At 39.2% G+C, this 25,855-nt stretch overlaps 1 protein-coding gene across 1 annotated transcript in view; it reads right to left on the bottom strand.

Annotated features, from left to right (window-relative positions):
• DNAH5 (dynein axonemal heavy chain 5) overlaps nucleotides 1-25,855 on the bottom strand; it is a 263,441-nt gene that overhangs the window by 109,191 nt on the left and 128,395 nt on the right. Inside the window, exons 25-41 of the mRNA XM_045006969.1 lie at nucleotides 25,597-25,815; nucleotides 24,840-24,902; nucleotides 23,585-23,823; nucleotides 22,329-22,569; nucleotides 21,495-21,694; nucleotides 20,161-20,314; nucleotides 18,470-18,633; nucleotides 17,779-17,935; nucleotides 16,035-16,247; nucleotides 15,402-15,626; nucleotides 13,997-14,169; nucleotides 12,048-12,226; nucleotides 10,970-11,157; nucleotides 9,800-9,994; nucleotides 8,011-8,145; nucleotides 7,053-7,160; nucleotides 1,304-1,457 (exon numbers count right to left, since the gene is read on the bottom strand). Coding sequence (XP_044862904.1) covers nucleotides 1,304-1,457; nucleotides 7,053-7,160; nucleotides 8,011-8,145; nucleotides 9,800-9,994; nucleotides 10,970-11,157; nucleotides 12,048-12,226; nucleotides 13,997-14,169; nucleotides 15,402-15,626; nucleotides 16,035-16,247; nucleotides 17,779-17,935; nucleotides 18,470-18,633; nucleotides 20,161-20,314; nucleotides 21,495-21,694; nucleotides 22,329-22,569; nucleotides 23,585-23,823; nucleotides 24,840-24,902; nucleotides 25,597-25,815 — 3,007 coding nt within the window. The remainder of the gene's footprint in view (nucleotides 1-1,303; nucleotides 1,458-7,052; nucleotides 7,161-8,010; nucleotides 8,146-9,799; nucleotides 9,995-10,969; nucleotides 11,158-12,047; nucleotides 12,227-13,996; nucleotides 14,170-15,401; nucleotides 15,627-16,034; nucleotides 16,248-17,778; nucleotides 17,936-18,469; nucleotides 18,634-20,160; nucleotides 20,315-21,494; nucleotides 21,695-22,328; nucleotides 22,570-23,584; nucleotides 23,824-24,839; nucleotides 24,903-25,596; nucleotides 25,816-25,855) is intronic.

Here is a 25,855-nt window from a genome sequence, read left to right as displayed (position 1 = left end):
TTAACTGAACCAAGATATTGCATGGAAGTGTATTACAGTTTGTCCTCTCTCTTCAAAGCTATTCCTTTACACTACATTTTCACAGGCAACTTGGCAAGTCTAGCAGGAATCATATAAAACCAATGTCAGGTAATAAATAGCCTCACAAAGCCATCTACAGCAACAGATAACTATTGACTGGCATAGAGAATAAGAAAGAAGATATTTAACTCTTGAATTGAACTAGTGTTAGGTTATGTTTGTTACTTTTGTGCACTCCTTGGATAGTATTTCTGTACCATTACTATTTACATTATGTACTAGTAACTGTATGTGCATGCATAAAGTTACCCAGGTATTTATCTACACTATTTATAAGTAGAAATTCACTGCATTTTCAAGAGATGCTTTTGTGAACCTAAGGAACTGAAGACACAATTTGTACAAATGTTGGTCCTTGGAGGTCAGGTCTGAAATTTAGAGTCCTTAAAACATAAGATTGGAGGGTCAGGCCCAAAGGTCTAGTGACAATGCTCTTATTTACCATATCAAAGACCTGGATTTGAAGTCTTGGCTCCAGACCGTTCCTTCCAGGGACAACAAATACGGAGAAAGCTGCAGAAGCAACATGCTTAGTTTTGCTACAGGAGATGGGGAAAAATTGCCTCAAAAAGATACTTCTCCATCCCAAATATTAAAGTTTTAAATCACAGAATCCAAAAACCCATCAAATCCTTCTTTGGACTAGAAAGAAGATGGCCAACACATGGAACCCTGAGAGTATGAAATGGGCGGCAAGAAGGGAAAATGGTCATAATTTAGAAATATGAGAAAATAAGGTAGATTTCTGGAGAGAAAGATGAACATCATCTTATGCTATTAAAAATCCTTGCATTGGGCCTGTTTGATCATCTTCCACAATTATTCCTCATTAAGGGAATCTTCAACATTTCTTCAGCTCTGTCCTTTGAGACCATACACCCACCTACCCACCCTTCCAGCCTTTGTGTTCCTTATTTTGCCACATCTCTTAAATGAAAGTCTCTGACACTCATCCTGGTAAGTTGAATGTAATGCAAGTACATGAGATCTTCTCCAAGGTGTTATCAGTTTTTCCTTCTTAATTTGTTTTAATATTCTGCAAAAAATTTAGAGAAGTAACCCTTGTTACTAATCAGTCATGAAGATTTGTGCGCTAGGGCACCATACACTAAACCTCATCCCTACAATGCTTTATCCCCTCTGGTAAAAGTAAACATTGTAAATTATTTGCAAGAATACCAGAATTGTAAATCTGCTTTACGTAACATAAATGGCTCCATACCTGTCATGGATTTCATCAGAGTGTGGATGCAAGTACTTTTACCTGCCCCACTAGGACCTAAGGCCATCATTCCATGCCTTACTTTCTGTGTTTCATACAGCTGGATAACTTTCAGTTTCCAAGGAGGATGACTAATTAGGCCAGCTTCTTCAGCCTGTGGATATTGACATAAATCCAAACTATTGCTTCTTTTATGCATCAAAACAATTTGATAATCAGATTCAAGGTATAGATGCATTACAAGATCCTGATCATATATAATTTTGTATTAAGTTTCAGTATTTCTAAAAGAGCACTGGTTGAAGCCAAGTAATACAACAGTTTCTACACTGGAACTCAGTATCCCATCTTTCACAGTGATTTGAGGAAAACATACAATTCCAACAACAAATAAGTTTTAATACTGAAGGGGCAAACTTCAACATTGATGCAAAAAATGAATTATAATTTATTCTTGCAATGTTAGGTTGTTACAAACTTGCCTGCATTTTTACTGCATTGTAGCAGACACTTACAATTATTTTCATAGACATGATTTTGGAGAATGTGATAAGCAAATAAAAACATAAGCATGTTAGTTAGTTATTTATATGAAAGGTTCAAGCTAAGGAAATTCTGAGGAAATCTATTTTTTAATCAACCTGACAGGCTCCTGCAGTGTCAAAGAAGAAAAAATGATGTTTATTATCCCAACTCTGGAATGCAAATTTATAGATTATTTTGGTTTAACATCCTATACTATTTTTATACTACATTTTCAAAAATTAAGTTATGATTCATGTTTTGTATATAGAACTACAAGTTGAAATGCTTCTGGAGGAACCTATGCAGCCACAGTACAACAATACCCTCTCCTGTCTTTTGCAACTCAGGGATGAGGTTACAAACCTCTGGTGCCTTTCCAAACTTGACTTTATGGACTGTGATGCGGATCTCTCAGCTGAAGGAAGGCAGCACTACTGTAACATCTTGCCCCTTTTCAAATGGAGAAGGGACTACAGGGGGGTGGACAACCAAGGATCATCTTGAAATGAACTGCCCATCATTGGAACTGATCCAGCAGACTCTGGCTGATGCTGCCACCTCAATATTTAACTTGACAAGTTGGGGTGATGTTCCCTCACAGACACTGTGAAGTTGAACAGAGGGTGCGGAGATTGTGCCTTTCTGCAGCCTGTTCTAAATTAGCTGCCTGAAATGACCACCGGGATTCCTCATCTTTCTTACACAGTAACTTGACAATGTCCCAAAGTCCATCCCATTCACCCTTTGTTTTTGTTCTTGACAAACATATTTCTGAAGACTCCGATTGTAGCCTCTCTTTTTCCTAGCTTTGACTGCAGTGAGCATCTCCTTGCTGATCCCTGGATGGCATCTGAAGGGCAGGGAATCCAGTACCAAGTTGGCATCAGGCAGCACTTAAGACTTGAAACAACACTATTCCTCATCAGATGGGGGAGGGAGGGATACTTCGGTCTCTAATGTTTGATGACCTTACACAGTTCAGAACAAAGAGTTGCCTCATAACTCAGCTGTAACAAACATTTTTGCTTTAATCTGACCCATTTTGGCCCATTAACTGGCAGCCTTCAAAGTCAGAGGCAACAAAAACTGATGATAGGTGTTAAGTTCAGCACCTCTGCAAACTTGTACATCCATGACTGTTGACTGCCAGTGACTATTATTGAGGACATGATCAATAATAGTGCTAGTGAAACCATATGGGCTGTACTAGGCCCCTGTTTGTGAATCTTTGAGTGATGGAACATTAAGTGAGTCATCACTATGTCATTGGCAGCCACAAATTCCAGCAGTTGTTGTCTGTCTTGTTCTTCTGCCCAACACTGAGCTTCCCAAGCATACTTGCCCAGGTGTCATTATTCTTTCCTACTTGTGCACTGAAGTCTCCCAAGATCACTCTGCTACTGAAAGGAAAATGACCAGTGAAACCTTGCTAAAGTACCATTCTGGTATCATGCGTGTTGGTGGCAAATGTAAATTGGTGCCTGGAACATTCAAACATTGTGTGACAGTTCTAAAGGTATCCTCATCAAGCAGTTGAAAATTCTGAGCAAGAATAGCTACACTATCTAAAGTACGCTGGCCAAGAAATAGTAAAATATAGAGATGGAGGTTATACATTTTTGTTCTAAGGCTGCCCTGACAGGTTGCATCAGAAAGGGGTGGCCATTATACTTTCACCCAATGCCTGACTGGCCTGGAGCGTGATTAGGATGACTTATCACCATCTGATTACTTACTAGCTGTGGGTATCTTACCATCATCACAGTATATAGTCCCACCACACTAAGGCCAACAATGTAGCTGCACATAATTTTTACCAGCAGCTGCAGCCACTCCTTAACGAATGCTTATGTAACTCCTTACCAAACACAAAAAGACAAGAACCCCCTCCCCAAAGATTAAGAGACAATGCCTTCTTTGATATCTCTTCAAGTTTAAAGATGCTAAGAATATTTTAAGTTTAAAAAAAAACTATCTTGAAACATAAAAGACCTTTATATAGGAAATAAGAGAGTTGGACTCATCTGAAATAGAATGTCAGCTCCTATTAAGACCTGATGAAACTAAAGATATCACAGAAAAAGGACTGAATGAAATAAAGTTAAAACTACAACTTTTAAAGACATTCTGGGATTTTCTGCCACTAAGACAAAGGCAATTAGAATCCTGCTGCATATGCATTAGCAGATTGCTTATTCATGAGCTGAAGATACTAACAAGACCAGCCCACAAGCATATTGAGCCAGATGGTGACAGTGGCTGAAAGAAGTGCATTTTCCTCCTCCTATGAAATTATGGAAGAAGCATGTAAATGTCTCTGAATTCAGAAAGCAAGCTGCAACACTCTGCTCCTATCATCACAGCACTTATTCTCAGCACTAAACTCAGCTCAAACTGTTCATTCCATCTCTACAAACAACCAAACAGCAACAAGGCAGCAAGAAGAACAAAGCAGCGGCAACCTTCTAGGCCAGCGCTGCCTCTGCAACATGACGTGACTAAGACTTCAGTTTCATGGGTGAGATGGAATCTGCAGAAGTGCTGCCCAGGGGATTAGTTTTAAGATTTTCTTGTAATGATTTTACTAGGAAAGTGGAATGCTACTGTAACTTAAGATACTAACAGCTTCTTCTGTTAAACACCCAATTATTTAGACTGTGCATTCCTTAAAGAGGGGTATAGAACTGCTGACCTTTCTCCCCACCCAGAAAGGTTTGGCACCATGGCAGAGTGTTCTTCAGGCCCTTTTTTCTTAGGGCTACAACTTTATTTCTTCCACATACAACTATTTCAAAACATCAGTCATTCCTTCACCCTAAACTGGGGTCTTCTGCAGAGATCTATCTATTCCCTATGGGTTTCCACTGTACAGGCCACTTGCCTGAGAATCATATGCTGTTCCCAGACCTACTACAGGGGCCAGTCTGCACCACAGTCTCCTGCAGAAGCCTTCCAGTTCTCTGCAGCTCTCCCTCTATAAAAGTCAGCAAGTAGGCCAGTTAATCACCTGATCCCTAGCTGATCCGTTTCAGCTGGAAGGTGAGGCTGGGCCCAACTTCCGTTAAAGAGCCAGCCATCCTGTGACATAGAGACTTATGCTCATCTTGGTAAACAGAAATAGTGTGATTTAATTTGAATTTAAGATTTTTAATATTAATTAATTTGCCTGTCTCCAGATGGCTCCTTGGGATGGTTTCTTTTAAATCACTGAGTCAAAAACTTTTCAGTTTCTTAAGACATAGCTACATCTACACTATGAGCTGGGGGGTGAGTCTCCTGCTCATGGACACATATCCCACTAGCTCTCATTGAGCTAATGTGAGTATAAACAGCATTGTAGCTACAGAAGAGCCATGGCTGAGCCCTGCTGAGTACATACCCATTGGTTTCAGGGGGGGTTATATTCAACATAGCTCAGCCATGCCTCCACTGCCTCTATCAGTGCTACCTTGGCTACATTGCTATTTATACTCATGCTAGCTTTACGAGAGCTAGTGTGAGTATGTGTACGTGAGCAAGGGAAATCATGCCCCTAGCAGGAAGTGTACATGTAACCTTAGTAAAGATGACTTATCTCTGCCCATTCATGAGCTGCCCAACTATACCCCGTTTTAGTAATCTATGATACACTGAGACTGTACTCACTACTGTACTCACTACTTCACTTTTAGTTTACCTAGAGGAGAGCAGTCCCACCAGGGTAGACCCATTCTCAGAAGGTGTAACCTCTGTTGATATCTTGCTACAGAGAAATTTTCCGAAGAGATTGTAGCTGAAGTACCCATTGTTTATTTTTTCTGTTCTATTCTGTTGTATTGTTATTTTTCTCTTGAATCATAAAATAATCGGTTAATTGTGATTTTTTTTGTCTTTAATCATGGTGTCCCCTAAAGCATTACAAAAAAAAACCCAAACACCCTGTGATTAAATAATGGGAGTGTCATCCCCAAACTGGCATTTATAAAGACAGTTATAAGATCTGGCCTATCATCTCTTGTTTCACAAAACTACCATTTTTTAAATAATTTCGGGGATAAAAGTACTTGGCTCTCAACCAGTTGAAACACCCTTTTCTACCCCACAATACCAGAACTTGGGAGGATGGGCATTTTCCCTTTGATATGAGCTTGTGATTAGTTTTGCCCTGAGCAAGAATCTCAAAGTCTACGATCTTTAAGCTTCAAACACACCTCAGAAATAAATATTATATCCATTTACAGACAAGTAAGCTCAGAAGGCCAGGGGTTAAGTGATTCGTCCTGTGTCACAACCAACCAGTAAAAAGCTCATGTTAAGGAAACAGGCCTTTAGGCTCCTTGTCCTCTGATCTATCCATTGGAAAACTCAGCCTCTCTGAAGCACAACAGTCAGAGCCCTTGGAATTATTTATCTTAGCCAAAGATTCTCATTTATACAAACTTATGTTCTGTTTTAAACTCAGGCTGTTTGGCAAAAGTATCTGATGATTTTCTGTTTCACAAGTTTTATTATACACTGTAAAATAGTTCCCTTTACCCACTGTATATGAATAGCTTGTCTTTATTTCACTGAATGCCCTCTTGTTTGTGTATTATGGGAGCACACAACTGACCTTTATACTCTCATGTGCATGTATCAAATATAACTAGGTGAGCAAATCTACATATTTAAATTGGTAAAAAAAATGTACTTCTCATGCACAATGTAGTATTTTAGATGGATAGTCAGGAAGTTTTGACAAATAGCTGAGAAAAGAAGCTGAGGAATAGTTACAGCATTGGACCCAAATTCAACATGGCTATTCATTTGAATTTATACTACTCAGCAAAGTTCTTATTGATGACTGCATATATGACAAGTGTGAGGGTTTTGAGTTATCTGAGGAAGAGAAACATCTGAAAATGTCCACTGGAGAAAAATATTCTTTCCATGCTCCGGTGTTTTATTTTTTAACTGCCTTTCCACAGCAATTCACTTCTGGGCTGAGAACAGGGATGACAAATGTCAGCCTCCAAAGAGTTACTTTATAGGTCATTGAAACTAGCATTCATGAATTTAAGCAACATTACGACAGATTCACTAGCATGTTACTATCCAATATTTATTTTCATTCAGCAAACTTATTCTTCCTGTATGGAATTTATTCATTTTCAAAAGGGTTTGATTATATTAATATATTACTGTGTTCTCCTACTCCTTTTTGATATGCTGGGAAAATACCATGCATCAAAAGATGGATTATTACCTGTTTGTTAATGGCAGCTTCTAGTTCTGGATAGCCTGCTTTGTCAAGCTGTATACTTGGAAACAGGTCTTCAATCAGACTCAAGAACAAGGGTTCATCTTCATCAATCTAACAAAAATTAGAAAACCATGAGGAAAATAAGACAAATGCAATCTAGCATAACCAATGGTGCTTTAAGGTCAAACTCTGTACTATACCATGGGCCTAGAAATCACTGAAAACACAGAAGTAATCCAATTAGATTTCCAGGTGTGGAGGATGATGCAGAGAGAAGAATCCTGATATACTGAAGACGGAAGAAATGAAATTGCAAGTAGGCCTAATGGCCGTAAATTACTGTTATCAGATAACCAAAACATGTCCTGTGATTTTAGTTGTATATAAAAGTACAGATTGTAGTGATATTATAAATGAGTGATAGGCCTTCACTAGAATCTGGATAGACACAGGGAAGCAGACAATTAACACAAGGGTGCAAGTCTGTGGCATGGTAATTGTAATACAGTTTTGTCAGTGACAGAGTAAGGAAGTGATGGAGAGAAATTAGAAGGAGATCAAAATTATTCAGTTTTGAACATTTTGCTTTTGAAATAGTGTTTGGACCTTCAGATGGCACCATACCCAGCTTGAGATAAGAACTGGACAGAAGACTACAACTCAGGTGTGGAGAAGCATAGCTGGGAATCACTTCCTAGAAGCAATAGCTGAAACCATGGGAATGGGGAGGTTGCCTACAAAGACAAAAGATCCAAGACAAAACCCGAATCATGCCAACAAGAAGATGTAGCATTTCTGAACCACTGTTCAGAATGGTATCTGAACAACCAGATCACACAGAGCCACATCCAATCTTAAAGCGGCCCTCTTGACTGTCAACTTATACATTGGTTTATCAAATAAGAAAGTTAGATGTTTGACTCAAAGACAATTACACAACATTTAGATCTGCATGACTTACCAATTTAGAAAGGTTCATATCTCTCAGAACACGCATGACAATAGTAGATTCTGTATCAGTGGGGTTTGCTCTTTTTGCTGCCCCCAGCGTGCGCAGCACTGACAATATATTCCTCAAACCAAAGTCATAATGCACCTAAGAGGTGTGATAAGTTTGAAAAATTAAACAATCCACCTTTCTTAACATATTGATTTAGCAGTTTATTTTCTCCATGCAGGAAAAAGATTCATAGCAAATATAACAAAGCCGGGGGCACCTCTACTGTATAAGTCCACCTGACATTCAGTATACGGATTGCCTTTTGATTGCATGGCCTTGCACAAGTTACCTCACCTCTGTGTTGCAGTTTGCCCATCTGTTAAATGGCGATTATGATATTTACCCACCTCTGTAAAGCACAGATCTATGAATGAGAAGCTCAGTTTCAGTGCCAAATTTTATCAGATGAGGTAATAATCTCCAAAGAGGCTGTTTTTCTTGCTCCCAGAGCATGACTGACATGTAGAAGGGTTAAGGTTCACGGCAGTAGCAAACTAAGTTTAATAGCAATAGATACTTGATCAGAACCTGAAGTACTGTAGCAGTAATAGTATGCATAGGACACCTCAGTGGAGGGGTAAAGTTATGTATTTTCTTTGTCTTGTTCTTTTATATTAAAGTACACTTTCACTTAATGGTAATGAAGGCCAAGATTCCTGTTTAGTTTGGCCATTTTGAAATTAAGAGAAGCAGTATTTATATTAGTTTACACGACTGCTGTGGGCTAGGAGACCAGTCCATTTAGGTACAAAAAAGGTCACTCTCCCATTACCCATATTTGATTTATGAACATAAATTAAAAGATATCCACCTCATGTACATATGCTATTAAGCAAACAGTCTGGTTTGTTCAGAATGCAAGTCAGGGCAGAATTTGACTCAGTATTTAAAAACTCGTTCATGGCAAAAATGTACAGTATGAACCACAATGAGTAAATTAAGTGTTTTTTCTCCATGATTTAAGTGGCAGAAGTTCCTCCATGAGGATGCCATGAGGTCTTTGGTCACGGCCAGCTACCAAAACCCTTCCAGTGTTCTAGGAGGGAGGGGGACTATATAGAATCCCCTTCACAGTTCATCTACAGAAGTGCTTTAAGGTGGAATCCATGAGGCCTGAGGATGGACCCTTACTTCACACAAGTTTGCTATCTCCATGGAGAGGAGGCCAGCGTTTTCTGGGATCCCCATGGAGTACGAAATCAATGAGGTGGAATTTGAAGGATAGAGGCATGAGTGCCTTGAACACTTTTGCAGGAGGTGCTTTTGTTTGTTATGAGGCCTTTTTGGGGAAAGCAGGGACTGACTGAGTTTACTTTTATTTTTAAGAAGGCATCCTTCGATACATCCTTCAGCACTGTGACAGATGTTACTTCTTAAAAGAAGAATTCCTCAACATACACTACTAAACTAGGAAGCATAAAATAAACTAGATCCTTGAACTATTGCTTTACAGAGCAAGCATTTGCAAACATATAAACTCCAATTAGTTTTAATCTGCCTCTGCTCAGAGCCACATTTGTATCGTAAATGGGGTATGGCTCAGTCTCACCTCTTTGTACAGAAAGCAGTAAACCCAGAATAGAAGGTAAACCTCATGGAAAACAGAGAGCACCAACATCAGGTAACAATTCCTATTTGGGTTTTGTTTGTGTTGATGAACACCGATTAGCCCCCACTTCTCTGCCCTAACTCTCCAGTCTTAAACATTAAATTAAAAGTCTTTCGAAAGGCAGTTTTCTGACAGCTTCACCTGCTTAGATAGCTGTTCCTCACACAACTTGTACAGAGTGAAGAATTTCCTTGCAAGTACAATGTTATCTATGAATCCACAGCTAGCCAGCTTGACACGAATTATTATCTGACGATCAGGAACCATCATGGCCACTGAACGGAAGTTTATCTTCAAGTTTTCAGGCAACTCTTGTCGCCCAGCATATCCTGGGTTCTGATTATGAGGAAAGAGTTTGTAGTTGACTTCACTGAATGTAACAAGATAAATAAGCAAAGATACTTCTACAGAAGTTAGAACAAAAGATTAACTATTATTATTAGATAAAGTATTTATTACAAACTCTACACATGATTTTTGATATACTACCAGAGTTTGGTTTTAATACATGTTTGCACTCTGAAGTACCCACAGACATGACTGAAAATGCACATATGGAGTCATGTATGATTACTGACTGCTTTGTCTTAGTACTTCTTATTCTCTTTAGCCTTGCATAGCTAACACAGATGAACAGGTAAGAGCTGGATTTTATTTCTTCTTGTGCACCAGAATTATTTACCCAGTTTTAATCAGCTACACTTGTGCCAACCTGTTCCAGGTAATCTTATTGCACGGGTATCAGAAGGTATAATTTGCAAGGCAACACACAGATTATAGGTCACAAGAATAAATATCACTAGTTGACTTTCAAATCCCTGGTTGAGTCTGAATGGGTAGTTACTAGTACAAATTGGTTTACCAATGAATTGTGCAATTTGATCTGGAATCATTGAGGCTCAACCCTGTAAATCAGTTTTCTAACAAGGATTACTTCTCAGACTGGAAATTAGTGTTAAGAGACTAGTGACTTCGGCACCAGGGATTAGTAAGTACAGTAAATGTACCAAATTGTAAGCAGTGAGTAAGTAAGTAATTTTAGGTTTCAGAGTAGCAGCCATGTTAGTCTGTATCCGCAAAAAGAACAGGAGTACTTGTGGCACCTTAAAGACTAACAAATTTATTATAGCATGAGCTTTCGTGAGCTGCAGCTCACTTCTTCGGATGCATCTGAAGAAGTGAGCTGCAGCTCACGAAAGCTCATGCTATAATAAATTTGTTAGTCTTTAAGGTGCCACAAGTACTCCTGTTCTTTTTAAGTAATTTTAAGTATGGTATCACTGGAATCTCACACCCCCTCAGAGTACCTACCATAGTAAGAAATATTCCAAATTCAGGGTTCATTTCCACTTTATCTCCATCAGTAAATATAAAGTTCTTTTTACGCTCCTTCTTACATGTCAAAACAATTGCAATTTGCTGTGCAGCTACTGATAATACGGGTAAGTCGATGCGGTTAAATTCATCAAAGCAGCCCCAGGAGCCAGACTGAGCAAGACCTTGAACAGAAAGAAACCTCTGAACAGTCTAATGGAAAGCTCATATCAGAGGATTAAGAAACAGTAAAGTTGTCTTGACTTGGAAAGAAGATGAAAATCAACCCAAGTTTGAGACCAGTTTTCTAAAAATAACCAAGGAGAAACTAGGTAAGGTGCAAATAACAGAACAGCTTGTAAAAAGATATTTAGAGGTCTTAATCTGGTTGCTAATTTTGCACCTACCATCGCCCACTGGGACAACCAATTGCTGGCACAAAAGAAATAACCTAGACTTTCTCCCAACATTAATGAACTGTACACTGTGTTTGACAACATTAGCATTGCCCTTACAGAGCCTTTTGTACTTGATCAGCTTCTTTGAAGTGATATTGTTTGTGAAGAATTTAAAGTAAATATTTTATACAACATGGCAAGTCAGACTGCATCCTGTTTTCATACCAATTACACAACCGATTCAACAGCCTTTGACTTTAGTATTTACAAATTGTTTAACCTAAAAACGTTTGTTTGTTTTTTAAAAAAAAAGGCTAAGTTAGTATTAAAGGAATATGGACATGTTGTTTTGTTTGGGTATCTCATGTAGCCAGTGTTATAAAATGGAATGACATTTGTTTTTGGAAGAATAAAAGTCAAATTTCCTTTTAGAAAAGTCACCACAAAACCTAGTCAGAAAGGTTTCTGTTGAGCCATATCCTTTTAATAGGAAAAAATACTGCTAGTAATACAGGAAACTTTCTGTTGTCTTTGAAGCCGGTCTACATGAGAAACACTGTTATTGTAGAATACTGACCACTAATGTAAACGGTAGGCCATAACTGTTAAGTATATACTAGATTTCATTTTACAAAGGGTTGTTTCAATTTGGGACTTCTAGTCATAGGAATTCTCACCTTTGAAGATTCTTCCTAGTCCTCTGAAATCCATCTGGTCTGAACAGTTGAAGACTACTACATATTTACCAAGGCATCTCCCCATATCTTTAGTAGTTTCAGTTTTGCCTGTTCCTGCAGGTCCAGCAGGTGCTCCACCCATGTTCATTCCCAGGGCCTGAGCCAAAGTGATGTAACATCTACACGGAAACAGACTGTTATTAGGTATCTGCATTGTTCAGGTACCCACGTCTGCTTGATGGCCTAACTGAAAAATGCATCAGTGTGATTTGAGGCCCAGTTCCGGCACAAGGAAAGCCCTCAATTAACAAGCTTCATTAGCATTTCTGCTGTGGGAGAGAGATCATCCAATTTATTTGAGGCGAAATGCTCCACATCAGAAGTCTTTGGCTTTTTACTGGCCACTTCAGAGCCACCTTATCACCTCATCCTGTGCACAGTAGGGGAGAAGACTGCGGGGGATGTCCATTGGTGAGTGGAAGCTCATGAGGAAGTAGCTGCACAACAGCTCCAGAACACCCATTTCAACAATTTTACCTTGCCTAATTGCTCAAATTACTTTAGCTGAAGTGGCTCACAAAGTAGGTAATATGTACAGTGAAGCAAAATCCTGTATTCACCTCTAGGACAGTGGAATGTATTATATCTTTTCCATCTTTCACTCTTATGAGTCTATGACAGGGGAGGGCAAACTACGGTCTGTGGGCCGGATCCAGCCCATCAGGGCTTTCAATCTGGCCCGTGGGATTGCCACACCTGTGGCGCTCCTGGAAGCAGCTGGCACCATGTCCCTGTGGCTTCTGGAGGATGGGGGGGGCAGAGGGCTGGAGGGGACAGGCACCATCCCCTGCATCTCCCATTAGCCAGAAACAGGGAACCGTGGCCAATGGGAGCTTTGGGGATGGTACCCACAGAGAGGGCAGCGTATGGCAGAGCTGCCTGCCCCGTCGCACCCCTAGGAGCCACTGCCGGACATGCTGGCCACTTCCAGGAGCGGCGTAGAACCAGGGGAGGTAGGAAGTCTGCCTTAGCCCCATTGTGCACCGCTGCCACCCCGGAACTGCTCGAGAAAAGCCTGCATCCCGAACCCCTCCTGCACCACAACCCCCTGCCTTGAGCCCCCTGATGCACCCCTTCTGCCCCCCAACCTCCTGCCCTGAGCCCCCTCCTGCACCCCAACCCCTTGCCCTGAGCCCCTTCATGCACACCGCACCCCTTCTCACACCCTACACTCCCTCACACACCCCTGCCCCAGCCCTACATTCATGGCCCTGCATACAATTTCCCCAAGCAGATGTGGCCCTCGGTCCAAAAAGTTTGCCCACCCATGGTCTATGATGTGACCTGATGCAAATTCCGATTCAATGAAATTGACCCAATAACAAGATCAGATGAAGAACTTACAGATGCTGGAGATAGCAAAAAATAGCAAAGTTCATATTGGTTATTTTGTGTTCATCAAGGATTCAGCCTGTCATCACAGTCATGCAGGTGGACCCCTACTTCCAAGCAGATCCACACTGACTTCAGCTCTCCGATTTTATTGAACAATAGGAACTTAAGTTTGTGGCTAAATCTGATCAGCATTCATGGGCATTTTCATGTGGAATTTAACTCAATTATTTATTCTCATTTTTTTCAAACTAGACTACTTGTGTTAATTTTCCTCTAAATAACGTTTAGCTGTTTTATGTCACATATCTGCCAACATAAAGACTAACACAGCATACAGAAGTAATCGTGAATTTCTGAACATTATTACATATTGTAAAGGAAAACAACAAAAAATATGCCTTGATTCCCAGGTCATGCAAACCCACTGAATGTAAGACTGAACCAAACATAAATCAGAACAAAATTTGGCCCCAAATAAGCAAAACTTTGAGACAATCCTTGTGGTGAGAAGCCAAAAACTGTGAACGTTTGGATAAGTAATCAAGCTTTGTTACCGGTCAGTGAGAGGAGTTATGACAAGCCTGTCAGTACAGCCTAAGAATTCATTCTGGTATGTAAAACCCACATCAGTGATGTTAATCATCATCTTGTCGGAATCTTCTTTGAAGTAAAATCTACATTGTTTCAACCACTCAAAGTCTGTAGGGCTCTTGACGTGCATACGGCACTAGGAAAATAAAAAAAAAATCCTCAGCAGAGCCAACTGATTAAAATAGGTATTTTGCATTTATATAGCACATTATGTTAGCAGATCTCTAAGAGCCAGATTAGAGCACCACTGGAAATTCAGTCAATTCAGCAGTGACCTGCAGCAGCTAGCAACATTACACACACTTGCTGTGTAATGGGGGCAGAATTTTGGGCCAAAGTTTTTTGGAGGGGCACCATGGAATCTAGTGACCTCAGACTTTATGATATTTTCCAAAAGTTCTAAACACAGCTAAACAGCATGGAATTCTGTCTTGGAAAGATGGAGGGCTCATTCAGTCCAGCTACCATTTGATTATATGACTTTTAGGAATCTAAGAACCTGATTCTCAACTGCCTTCCACCTTGTAGGCTCACACCTGTGCAAAGAGCATGTAAAATGCCACCAGATCAGAAAGAGGGAGGGAGTAGAGAAGAATTTCAATAAATGAGGTAGGACTTAGAACAAGAGCTTTTTTGCATGTGGGTGCTACAGTGTTCAGATACAGTAAAAACGGTGACAGAGAAGTGGTTAAAAAAGGAAAGCTGACCTGTAAAGATGAGACTTTTGGGGGATTCTCTCCCAAACTATCCCTTATCTAAAATGTACTTACTTTTATTCCTAAATAGGAAAGGTTGGTGGAAGTAGAGAAATGTGGGTTTTGATTGGCTAAAGGGGAGAGGAAAGGGTAGCCACAATCTTCTTTCTCAAGATCCCCAAAAGCAATGGAGTAATATAAGCTCCTGCGGGTTTCTTTAGACTTTGGAAATCTGAGCACTCCTTGGGTGGTAAGTTATGTACAGTTGGCAAGTTCTCTCATGACCTCCTGAAGGTTTGAAAAAAAATCTCCAGGTTTCTTTCCAAAACAAGCAGTTTTGTTTTCCTTTTACAATATCTGTCTCATTCTGGAGTACCATGGATGCAGCAGATGAGAGGTGCAATTTATTAATCTTACAACCAACATGAGCCAATATTTCTACAGAACTATTATCTACATTGTAGAGATATGCATACACCTCAGAATTTATCCATGGCTGGGCTGCAGTAGTGCAAGCTGCCTCACAGTATCCCATCACCAAACATCACAGGAATGAAACAGAGAATCAACCACTAGATCATTTTAATGTTTGAAAGGGCATATTCAGCAGCCATAGAGTCATGTTTAAATATAATACTGTGACAGCACACAAAAGGCTACACTGAACGCTTACCAGATCATCAAAGATGTCCCTCTGGTGCACGTGGATAGTGATTAGTGTCTCGTATTTAATTCGCTCCACTGGACTGAGGTCTTTGGTTGTAATGTCTATCAGAGTGTTTAGCAGGTCTAAGAAAGATTGGTTTGTCTTCTGCATTATTTTTTTATCATATCTGGCATTAGTCAATGCCTCTTCTGAGTCTCTTGTCCAAATCATCTGGATCCCCAATAACCCAACCTTGTGAAAAAATAAACAGTATGCTCTGTGGCATTTTTTCAGTTAGCATACATAAATATGCTTTTCTATTAATACTTAATAAATTACTCAATAAAATTAAATACTTTACAATGTATTAAAAGGTGTAACTCATGCCTTCATCACAGAAGTAAAACTAATGTAAGTTTATATCCCAAGTCTAGATCTATTTGGTGTACAAATGTGATGCCTTTTGAAAATTCAACAGGAGCTGCACACATCTGAGGACAACATATTTTTTTAATCGAGGTTCACTCAAACATATTTTCTCCTCATCCCACTAATATATTTGCACTGTTATAGTGCTGTTTATTAGTAGATCTCAAAATGCTTTACAAATAATTTTATTAGCTTTATTTATTAGCTCCTCACCCATTTTAATAAGCTTACCTGGGCTGGGAAAGAAGAAAGAAATTCAATCAACTGAAATCCAGTTTCCTGGATATCCATGGCTGCCTGGCGAATAACAGTATGTAATGAGGACTGGGATTCCTTTAAGAGAGAATTGAGCCAGACTTCCACATTACCCTCAGCCATTACAGGTTTATCCAATTCAATTGTCTCACCCTCTCGAGAACAAATTGACAGAATGCGATCATAGATCTAGTTGAAACCAAAAAATACATTGTAATATACAGAACATTATTGCTATGAGCTTGTCATTTCTCCAACATCTCCACAACACAATTCACTATTTTTAATCCTGGTAATTTATTGAACAGGTCAGGTTGTACCTACCAAAAGAAATGAGCTACAGTAACAAATTAATCACTACTGATCCTGGTAGGGCTTATTCAGAACCAGGGTTTCCTTTAACAGTGTTTTAGCAATAACTGAAGCAAACTTTCAAATGAATAACAGGCTGTAAGATGATCTCACCTGTTAAGTTTTACTTCTATTTCCATGTTAGTGCCTAGAGACCCCAATGATCTAGGCACTATACAGATGCACTCACTACGCTTGAAGTCTTAAACTGAAAAACAGACCAAGAGTGGGATGCTGAGGAACTGAGTGATTAAGGAACTTGTCCAAAGTCACACAGACAATCATTTTCAGAGTCAGAAGCCAAATCAGTGTCTGGTTACTAATTCAATGCCTTAACCTCAAGATTATACTTAATCGATAAGAGGGATTTTTAAAGCTCCTGAAGGTCTTCAGTACACAAAGCAATAGGACTTGTGCTTGTGAAATCTGTAGTCATTTTTGTAAGTCTCTCCACCAAAAACCTAAAGAGTCAGTGTCTCATTGTTTCCCTACCCCCAGTAGATTTGCTAAGGGTGAAATCAGAATGCAAAAAGACTTCTTACATTGTACACCCCCACAGGTGGACGTACTTGCAGTCCCAGTATTCCCATAACCACCAGGGCTGCTCTAGGAATATGCCAATACCAGTACAAACCTCCCCAGAATGTAACTAGTGAACTCGTGATACTATATACCTTAAGTGAAAAAGTGTGTTTTGTTTGGAATAGGGAGGAGGTGGGAAATAACCTAAAATCCCAATAGTCAACTGTCACAGATATTAAACACTTGGCCTTTACAGGTCTGTCTGCATAAAAAATAAAAAACAGCCATTCTTGTTTTGCCTGTTTTCTAACTCTAACACCTGGGCTTCAAAGTTCAACTGAAAAGTGATTGGTTTTAAGTTTTGCAAGTGATACTGTGGGTGGAGATTACCTAGACAGGGGAAAAATTATTTCTAACCAAAAAAATGATATACACACACAGGGCACATACTTGTGGCAATCTAGTTCTTTTTCATTGGAAATGCAGGGGAAATTTTATAATAGAACATAAGTTTCTCTTTTCCATGACAGATGTGTGTTTTCAAAAGTCTAATCTCCTATGAAGAAAGTGTCAATGTTTAAAACCGCTAACATATCATGTTCCCAAGCCAAAATATAGGTGCAAGTTTCTGAACTACCATCCTCTCTAAACACAATTAATGTTATGTGAGCTAAGATTCGGAACCCAAGTCCCCTGAGGAAAAAAATCTAATCAGCACTAGAGCACTCAAGATTCTTTGTGGATCTGCTGCATGGACCATTTACCTGTATAACTTTGCATTTAACAAACACTGTGCATTGCTTGCCAATTTGCTAGACAAGTGTGGCAAGATTAGAGCAGTGCCCACCTTTTCATGGAACCTGACAGTTTTAATGTTGTCAAAGACATTCAGCAGGTGAGCCTGTATAGTGTGAGAGTCTGATGCCTGGCCAAGTATCTCCAAGAGAGCAGGGTCCGACACAAAGAAGAACCGAGGAAAGGAAAGTCGTTTTTTCTCAAGGTACCTGAGTTTAAAAGAAACAAGCCTCATGGTGGTAATTTATTCAGCACTGCCTTCATAAGGTGAGCTTCATCTTATCCCTTTGGTGATGGGAGACCAAAGTTTTCTCAACACAACACATTAATACAGTTTTCATTAGTGGTAATAATAGCAGTTCAGACCAACTGTGCCCCAATGGGTTAAGATTCTGCTTTAATGCTACCATTTGGAATCACAGTTTATCTCATTGCACAAAGCCAGTGGAAGTTACAGATCACTCAGAATAGTAATTAAAATTTAAGGGTGCAGTTCTAGCTTGCTGAAGTTGGATGCATTTGTTGAAAGTGTTGCTAATGAACTCCATGTCAGGTTTCCTTTACTTCAAAATTAAGTTATGGACTAACTTGCACCCTCACCTTACATGGATGCACAGAAAATAAGCCTGCACCCCAGGCCCAATGCATGAGATAAGCACTGAAGGAATTATTCTGTTACCCAGTCCTGTGGTTGTGCTACTTATCACCATTTTCTTCGAGTTGTACCCTATTAACAGTCTTACCCTGTAAGTGACTTCTGACAGATTTCGAGCTGTTCTAACAAGTGTGGCAGAAGCTGCCCCATGGTTTCATCTCCAACACAGCACTGGACCACATTTGGCATCTCATGGGCCCGCGTCAAGATCTTCACCCATGATTTATCTATGTTAGAGAAACGCTTGGCTTCCTATGGGGAAAGTAAGGGGAAGCAGGTCATCTACATAACTGAGATCTTCAATTCAGATAGAATGAATTCTGAATTCATAAATGCTGCTAAAACTAATCTCCAGACCACTCAGATTTTGTCAACTATCCCCACAGAACCTCAACTTTGGTAGGTGTAATACAGGCTAGGTATTCTCTGTCAAAGCTTTTACATTTCATTTTCAAGGCTCTGGCACTGAACCCAACATTTCCTTTCCCTCCTCACGGTACGAAGCAGGACTGCTCAGTTGCCAGTATTTAGATCCATCATGTTTAAATAGATTACCCCAGATATATATTACTTTCCAAAAAGTAATGTTAATTTTAACATTAAAGAAACTAGGAACAATGTTAGAAGAGGATGACTCCCACCAGAACTGTATGCCCTTTTTAGTTTGAAAGATGAGAGGACACCTGTAACAAATATTAGTGACTAAGTAACCGTCTAGACATGAAAAAGCCTACTGGGTCATCTAATTTAGTTTACCTCCCCACCAGCACAGTAATGTTCTCGATTATACACTCCACGTTATACTCAGTCTAGTTTTAGTATGTACCCAACAATTGGACTTAGACTATCCCATAGGCAAATACATCTCAGATAAGTTTCACTCACAAAATTAACAGTGAGAAGCTCAGGTGGTATATGGATTCTTTATCCAATCTGATTTCACATTAAGAATATACCATTTTTAAATGATAGAGGATATATAACACATTATATTTATACGCACACACACACACAAACTTTGATCATTTGCTGTTTTTACATGACTCCCTGAATGGCTGCATTATCTGCTGTGCTGAAGTTTCTGAAGCAACTGCTGAAGTTACATTTGTTTTGTATAAGGACAATTAAATTGTTTGTTCAAGTGCAATTGCCTGTGCTCCTAATTATTGGATTTGCACTTGGAATTAACTTGAATATGCAACATGTGGTGCAAGTTGTGCAAACAAAAAGTGAATTTTGATTATAGTAACACTTAAGATTATGCAAAAAAGTAAATAAAAATATTGCTTTCAACAGACAGACAATCATGCACTCTTTTCAATATTAATACACTTTACTAGTTGTCCACAATAAGGTATGGCAGACATCTTTGATGAGAGGAAGCTAGTAATCAAGGGCCCAATCCATGTCAATGTAAACTGCACCAGATGTGAGGCCCAAAATTTGTTTCTCAAATAAGTTAATATTCGGTTTTGTGTATGCCTTTATTTCAACAAAGCCAGTATAAATATCAATCATTTTAACATCCTGAGTAAAGATTATCACATAATAGTTCAAAACCCCTATCTAGTACTTTTTTAAAAATGGATTTCAGCTTTACACGCTGTTCTCTCCACAAACCTTACCCTCTTCCCACATTAAAAAATGGCCTGAGGGTAGGAAGATGGCAAAGCAGGAACGCTGAAACCTACAGTTATAGAAAATGCCTCAGTCATTTTTTAAACTAATCCAGCTGTGTATTTAGAAAGTAGAGTCAAAAGAAAGTAGCTATTCAAAAACCTTTGGAAGCTGCTTCGCAATGTCCCCGCCCACAAAAACAGCCTCCAGATAAATCCACAAGTTCTGCACTGTCATCCAGTTCTCAATTATATCTGTTGTGTTGGAAAGGTAGTGTACCCATTTTTGGATCTGCGCCTTGAATGGGGTGTTGTACCTGAAAAAAATGCATAAAGTTGCTGCTATTAAAAAAAAAAACTATGATTTTTAAAGCATGTTTAGGCCTTATAAAGCACATGACATACTAAGTGGGGAAAATGCATGCCTTATGTAAATTGGACAGCACTCACCCCCCGCCCCCATATGATAATATGCTACACTGACTTAAGGTCTTCTATACACCGTTTTTTCCAGGGTCAATTCCTGCTCAGCAATAGTCCCTGGACTCCAACGGGAATGTTAAAGTGAGTAAGGAAAGCAGGACTTGATCCAGAATCTTTCTAAAACCCTGGATACATAAATATAGGCAATGTGAACTACTCTAGGGACATTGAAGGGTCAATAATGATTTTAGTAATTTTTTTTCCCTCTAGCAGCTTACATAATGAAAGTTAACACAGCTATCTGTGGATAAGGAAATGATCTGTAATTACATTACAGATTGAAAAGTGTCAGAAACCCCAAGATTGTGGCTAGAAGATGGTGACAATCTCACTTAATTGATAAGTCCTTAGCAACCGGTCATCCAAGATTCCCCTGACTCTTGCATCATTTTTGCATTATATTGTTGAGGTGTCATAAAATATAGAAATCCGGACTGGCTTGCAAGAAAACAAGTTTTCTATCCAAAGAAAAGTTCCTCTAGAAGTGGACAACAGCCAATTCTCTTTATACAAAGATCTACAATGAACCCTATCTTTTCAAATTTTAAAATGAACACACATCATCGAGATAGCGTTTTATACTCTAACCACACCTGAAACTTAATATGAATTAGTTGTGTCCTGTAAACTGTACAGATATTTATAGATAAGAAGTTCTTGGAACCATATATGGTCCTCAGTCCATCCAATTAGGTTCCCAGGAGGTCAATGGATCATGCACAGATTAAAAGAATTGTTAAGCCTTTAGGTTCCGATCCTGTACCATGGATATGTGTTTATACCTACATGGAGCCCCACTGAGATCAATATGACTCTGCAGGGGCAAAGCTGACCACCTGCCTACGACAGCTTTCAGGATGGGGCCTTCATTTGTACTAATAGGGAAATGTTTAGCATTAATATACTGGTGATATTTCTGTATTTATTTTCTAATTTTTCCTTTTATGTTGGAAGCGGCAACTTTATCTAATAAGCCAAAGTCTTTTGCTAATAATGAATCCCCTCTCCTGTTACCTGTTGCTCAAGAGAGAGCCCAGAACCATCAAGCTATCCTCCATGCTAGCAATCGTTTCTGAAGTGCTGTCTCCTCTCAAGAGCAGCTCACCACGAGTTTTAAAGTTGGCAAAGGTGAAAGTTTTGTTGTCCCACTCAGCAATCACCTGTTTCAGCTTTTGCTCAATGTCTCTCTCCTTCACCGCGCTGATGCAAATATCCTAGTAAATCAATAGCCAATTAATATGAGAAACTCTTTCGGCTCAGCCTCATGCATCCCCATTCTATTCTCTCTCCATGAGCATTAGTTAGGCTAGATGGTTAACATAAATCGGTAAGTGTAAAGACTACCGATATACTTTTCACATGCAAAAATAATGGAAACCTTGTTATTCATATTCATCTTAAAAGTAATACTCCTGAAAAAGGCAGGAACTTTGATATTGCAAATCCTTCTACAGATGAGTTACATGAGAAGGTAGAGAGCTACTCTGCTCATTCCTGGCAGCCCCATCAGCTATTTAACTCCAGTATAAGGGTACAAAAGGCTGAGTGGCTATACAAAAGAAATCTACCTACCTACAGTTTCTCCAGATCATCTTTCACCATAGTATTTCTACTAGTGGTAGGCCAGCTCAGAAATGTTAAGGCTTCATTACTTCATAAAACAAATTCAACCTCAGGAATGGGATGAGTATTTGGAAAGGATACCTTAGTGTGGTTTTGAGTATGTGAGAGCTGCTGAAGGATGTATGGATTCCTTCTATTTAACTACTATGAAAAATGTCACACTAAGGCTATTACAATGCCTTGAAAAGGGTTAACTGCTCATTTCTGTGCCACTCTAACAAATACCTCTATTTCCTCTTTATATTTCAGCAGAGGTGCTTCCATGATATTCCTCAGTTTGAAGGTTTCGCTTTCCACCTCAAAGCTGTGTTCAGTGAGATCTGTAATCCTCTTCCAGTGCCGAGCCATCATGGCCTTATTTGACATAAGCTCAAGCAAAGGGCAGCACTCATTGAAATCATCAATTGTCTTCTTTAGATCCAAAAATGCCTGCCATTCCTTTAAAGCACGAGGAAGTTTGCGACACCTGAATATATACAATCAGTTAACTTTTTTAAAGCATTTCAGATATTCCTTTATGTTACTGAATTAGCTAAGGTAACAAGGCAACAGCAATGGAACAACATATTTCTGAAGTTAAAGTACAGTTTAATTTAAGTTCCCTGAATTTAGTAATTATATATGTGCTTTAGGAGAACTTGTTTTTCCCCCCCATCAGCCTATTTCACTGGCTGCAGATCAGGGAAGACTACACACCTGTTCTAAGGAGTTCAGCTGAACAATTGTACTACCATTACAAAGAACAATTTAACTGTCTGTTACTCCATCAATGAGCCACTTTACTACATTATAACACCTATTATCCCACTAATATTTCTTCACCACATACAACTCTGGAATTCCTTTTAAGTTATTTTTATTTTTCAATCAACATTTGCCAAACTTCAAAAATGGTAAAGAGTTTAAATTTTTTAAACATTCTCCTTCCTCAAACTTTTGACCAATACTATTGGTTATGGGGTACTTAGTGGCAGTATTCTGCCTGGATGCTCAAGATAATCAGGTTTGATTCTTAAACTCACTCAATTCCATATTTGACAAGAGCTTCAATTCAGTACACGTATGTCAACCCCTGTTAGATAGGAAAAGTGTTGGGTTACACAGCCGCAACCCAGTAGCTTACTGAAGGGGTTCTTTGCAGTGGAAAGTTAATTTCAATTATTTCATTTGTATTTCAGAAAAATGTAACCATCTTTCAACTAGAGAAAAGTAATTATCAATTCCAAATTTGCCCTCTAGACACAAGGAAATTATTTGTTACTTGGAAAAAACTCCCAAGGAACAAGAATCCTTTAACTCTCAATTGGTAAATGACTCCCTCTTTGGTGAAGACAGTAAAGAGAGAAGAGTGGAAGATTTCAACTAAATTTTAAAGAGTAAGAACATGCTTATCTAAGTATAGCGAGTGAAAGGCAATCCCTTCCATTATTCAACAAGTAAAAACACCCAGCTTAAAAATACACACTTCAACACTTCCTCACCTGTTCTGAAACTCCAGAAGTTCATTATTTATTTTTGCAATTTTAACTTCTGACCAGAGGATATCGTAGTAGCCATTGACCGTGTCAATAACATTGTTGTACAGGCTGTAAAGTTTCTGTAGCAGGGTCAGCTGCTTCTTTATCTCAAGTAGCTGAGGATACTGGGTAACAGGCAAACCAAAAAGTTCTTCCCCACCAGTGTAGGTAATGTATTTTCGATAGAGGCTGTCAAATCGGTTCTAATAAAAATATATAGATGCAAATGCTAGTATTATGCTCAGAGCTCTACAAAAAAAAAACACAGCCCCTGCTCACAAGCATCTATCATCTAAAAAGGCAGACAAGAGACACTGGGAGATGCAAAGGATGGTTAGAAAGTTATGTTTAAATAAAAATGGGACACTCAGTAGAGCCTGCGTTTGAAGTCATGGAAGAAGTGAGTGGTAGCCTACATGGTAGGTTAGAAGGTTGTTTCTGGAATAGAGGGGTGGATTGAAGAAAGCAGTTGGATTGTTGTCTTTGGTGGCACAGTGTGAGAAAGGTTGGTTATGATATGCAAGAGCAGAAATAAAGGCATAGGTGAGGTTTGCAGGGCCTTGAAAGCTAGGATTCAGGTCTGAAGTGCAAATCCTCAAGTGAGGGATTTGAATAGGGAAGTCATAGGTTTTCCTTCTTAGCAATGCAAACCACATTTTGCCTGTGAACTCTGGCTGTACTTGAGGGAGCAACATGGGAAGCAGAGGCCAAATAAAGCAAACTGTTATAATGAGAGTGGAAACTAACCACGGCATGTGGAAGCATTTTATCAGAAGGGGTAGTGAAGAGTACATATGTTTTGGGGAGGGTTACATAATATAAAGAAGTGGCAAAATTTGGCAAAAGCCTGGTGGTGTGGAGTGAGCATTAAAAAGTGAGACCAAAGATGCAGATATATCAAAGTGTATGCTCAGCACAATTAAACTCCAATCAGAACACCTGCACTTAGTAATTATATTTTATTATACAAATTCTGTATGTACAATGCATGTTACCTATTTTTTGCTCTTCAATTTTTTATTATTCCTTGCTAGCTAATGTCAAAAATTTTTCAACAAACTTTGATCCCAGAAGGCAAAATTAAGTAGACTATGGCCATTGCATGAGGCTATATAGCCTTGTAGAATTTATTTAAGTATTCTGCTAAATTCTGACTGACTGAAATGTTTTTGCTACTTACATGACATTTTAATTAAGTCTTTGAATTGGGAATGAATACCTGGAATATGATAAGCCTGTCACTGGCTTCCTGAGGCTCAAGACCAACCGCCATTGGTCCATTCTGGAAGAAGAAAGTTAAAGATGCTAATCACCAATTTTAAAAATAAAGCATTTGGCACATATGATTTCACTGTCTGTTCAAGTGTTAACTTCATTAATAGTTTTTACTACTGAGTTTTGCCACCCTGACTCACATCTAGTAGTACCAGAGAGATCAGCAGGCCCATTCATAGAGAAAGGTGCTTGACATGACTAAGGGTGACAGAAGGGGATTCAAGTACTTTTCATACTTAATGAGTTGGGAAGGACCTTTAAGAAGTACACATTGCTATCCCCTTCTACTGGTGAGAGAACAGATACTAGTGAGCTGGTTTACTGGAGACTGACTCTGCCTGTCTTCTTTGCAACAATGAAATTGGGACGGTGCAAAGAGCTTCCACCCTCCTATATACCAGACAAACCTTGCACTAACTGGAGTACAAGCACTATTCAATAGGCTTGGCCTTTGTATTGAGCAGGCCTCTGAAACATTGAACTATCATCCCCATTTGCCCCCAGCTCCCCTCGCATGAAAAATCATGACCCCTACCACATGCACCAGTAAAAAAAAGTTAACTGACTCTCGTGCTCCATGATCACAGCTCCCTCTGCAATGAAGCTGAACACCACAGGATTTACAAGGGTCACACAGAGAAATTCCATGCTGGTTTTTTTTTTTAAGTTTCTTTCTTTTGAAACACTCCACAGATTAATACCTTGTCGTAGTCTGCATAGTACTGATGACAATCTTCAGTGAAAATCTCCACAGTGCTAATTAGTTCTCCCCTGAAGTTGGGCTGCAAAGCTACTAGCTCATTCTGCACTTCATTTGCCCGGACCAGAAGCTTCTCCCAGATATAGCGCAGAGTGTCCACCTTCTCCATCTCTTCCTTTGCCACCAGCAGCTCATATTTGTTTAACATTGCATAGGATTCCTGTCAGAACAATGGTTGCATCTATATCCACCATGTACAG

Source organism: Mauremys mutica, chromosome 2 (assembly GCF_020497125.1).
Source record: "Mauremys mutica isolate MM-2020 ecotype Southern chromosome 2, ASM2049712v1, whole genome shotgun sequence".
NCBI lineage: Eukaryota > Metazoa > Chordata > Testudines > Geoemydidae > Mauremys > Mauremys mutica.
The sequence above is the reverse complement of the archived record's forward strand: the minus strand, read 5'-3'. Positions and strand labels throughout refer to the sequence as shown.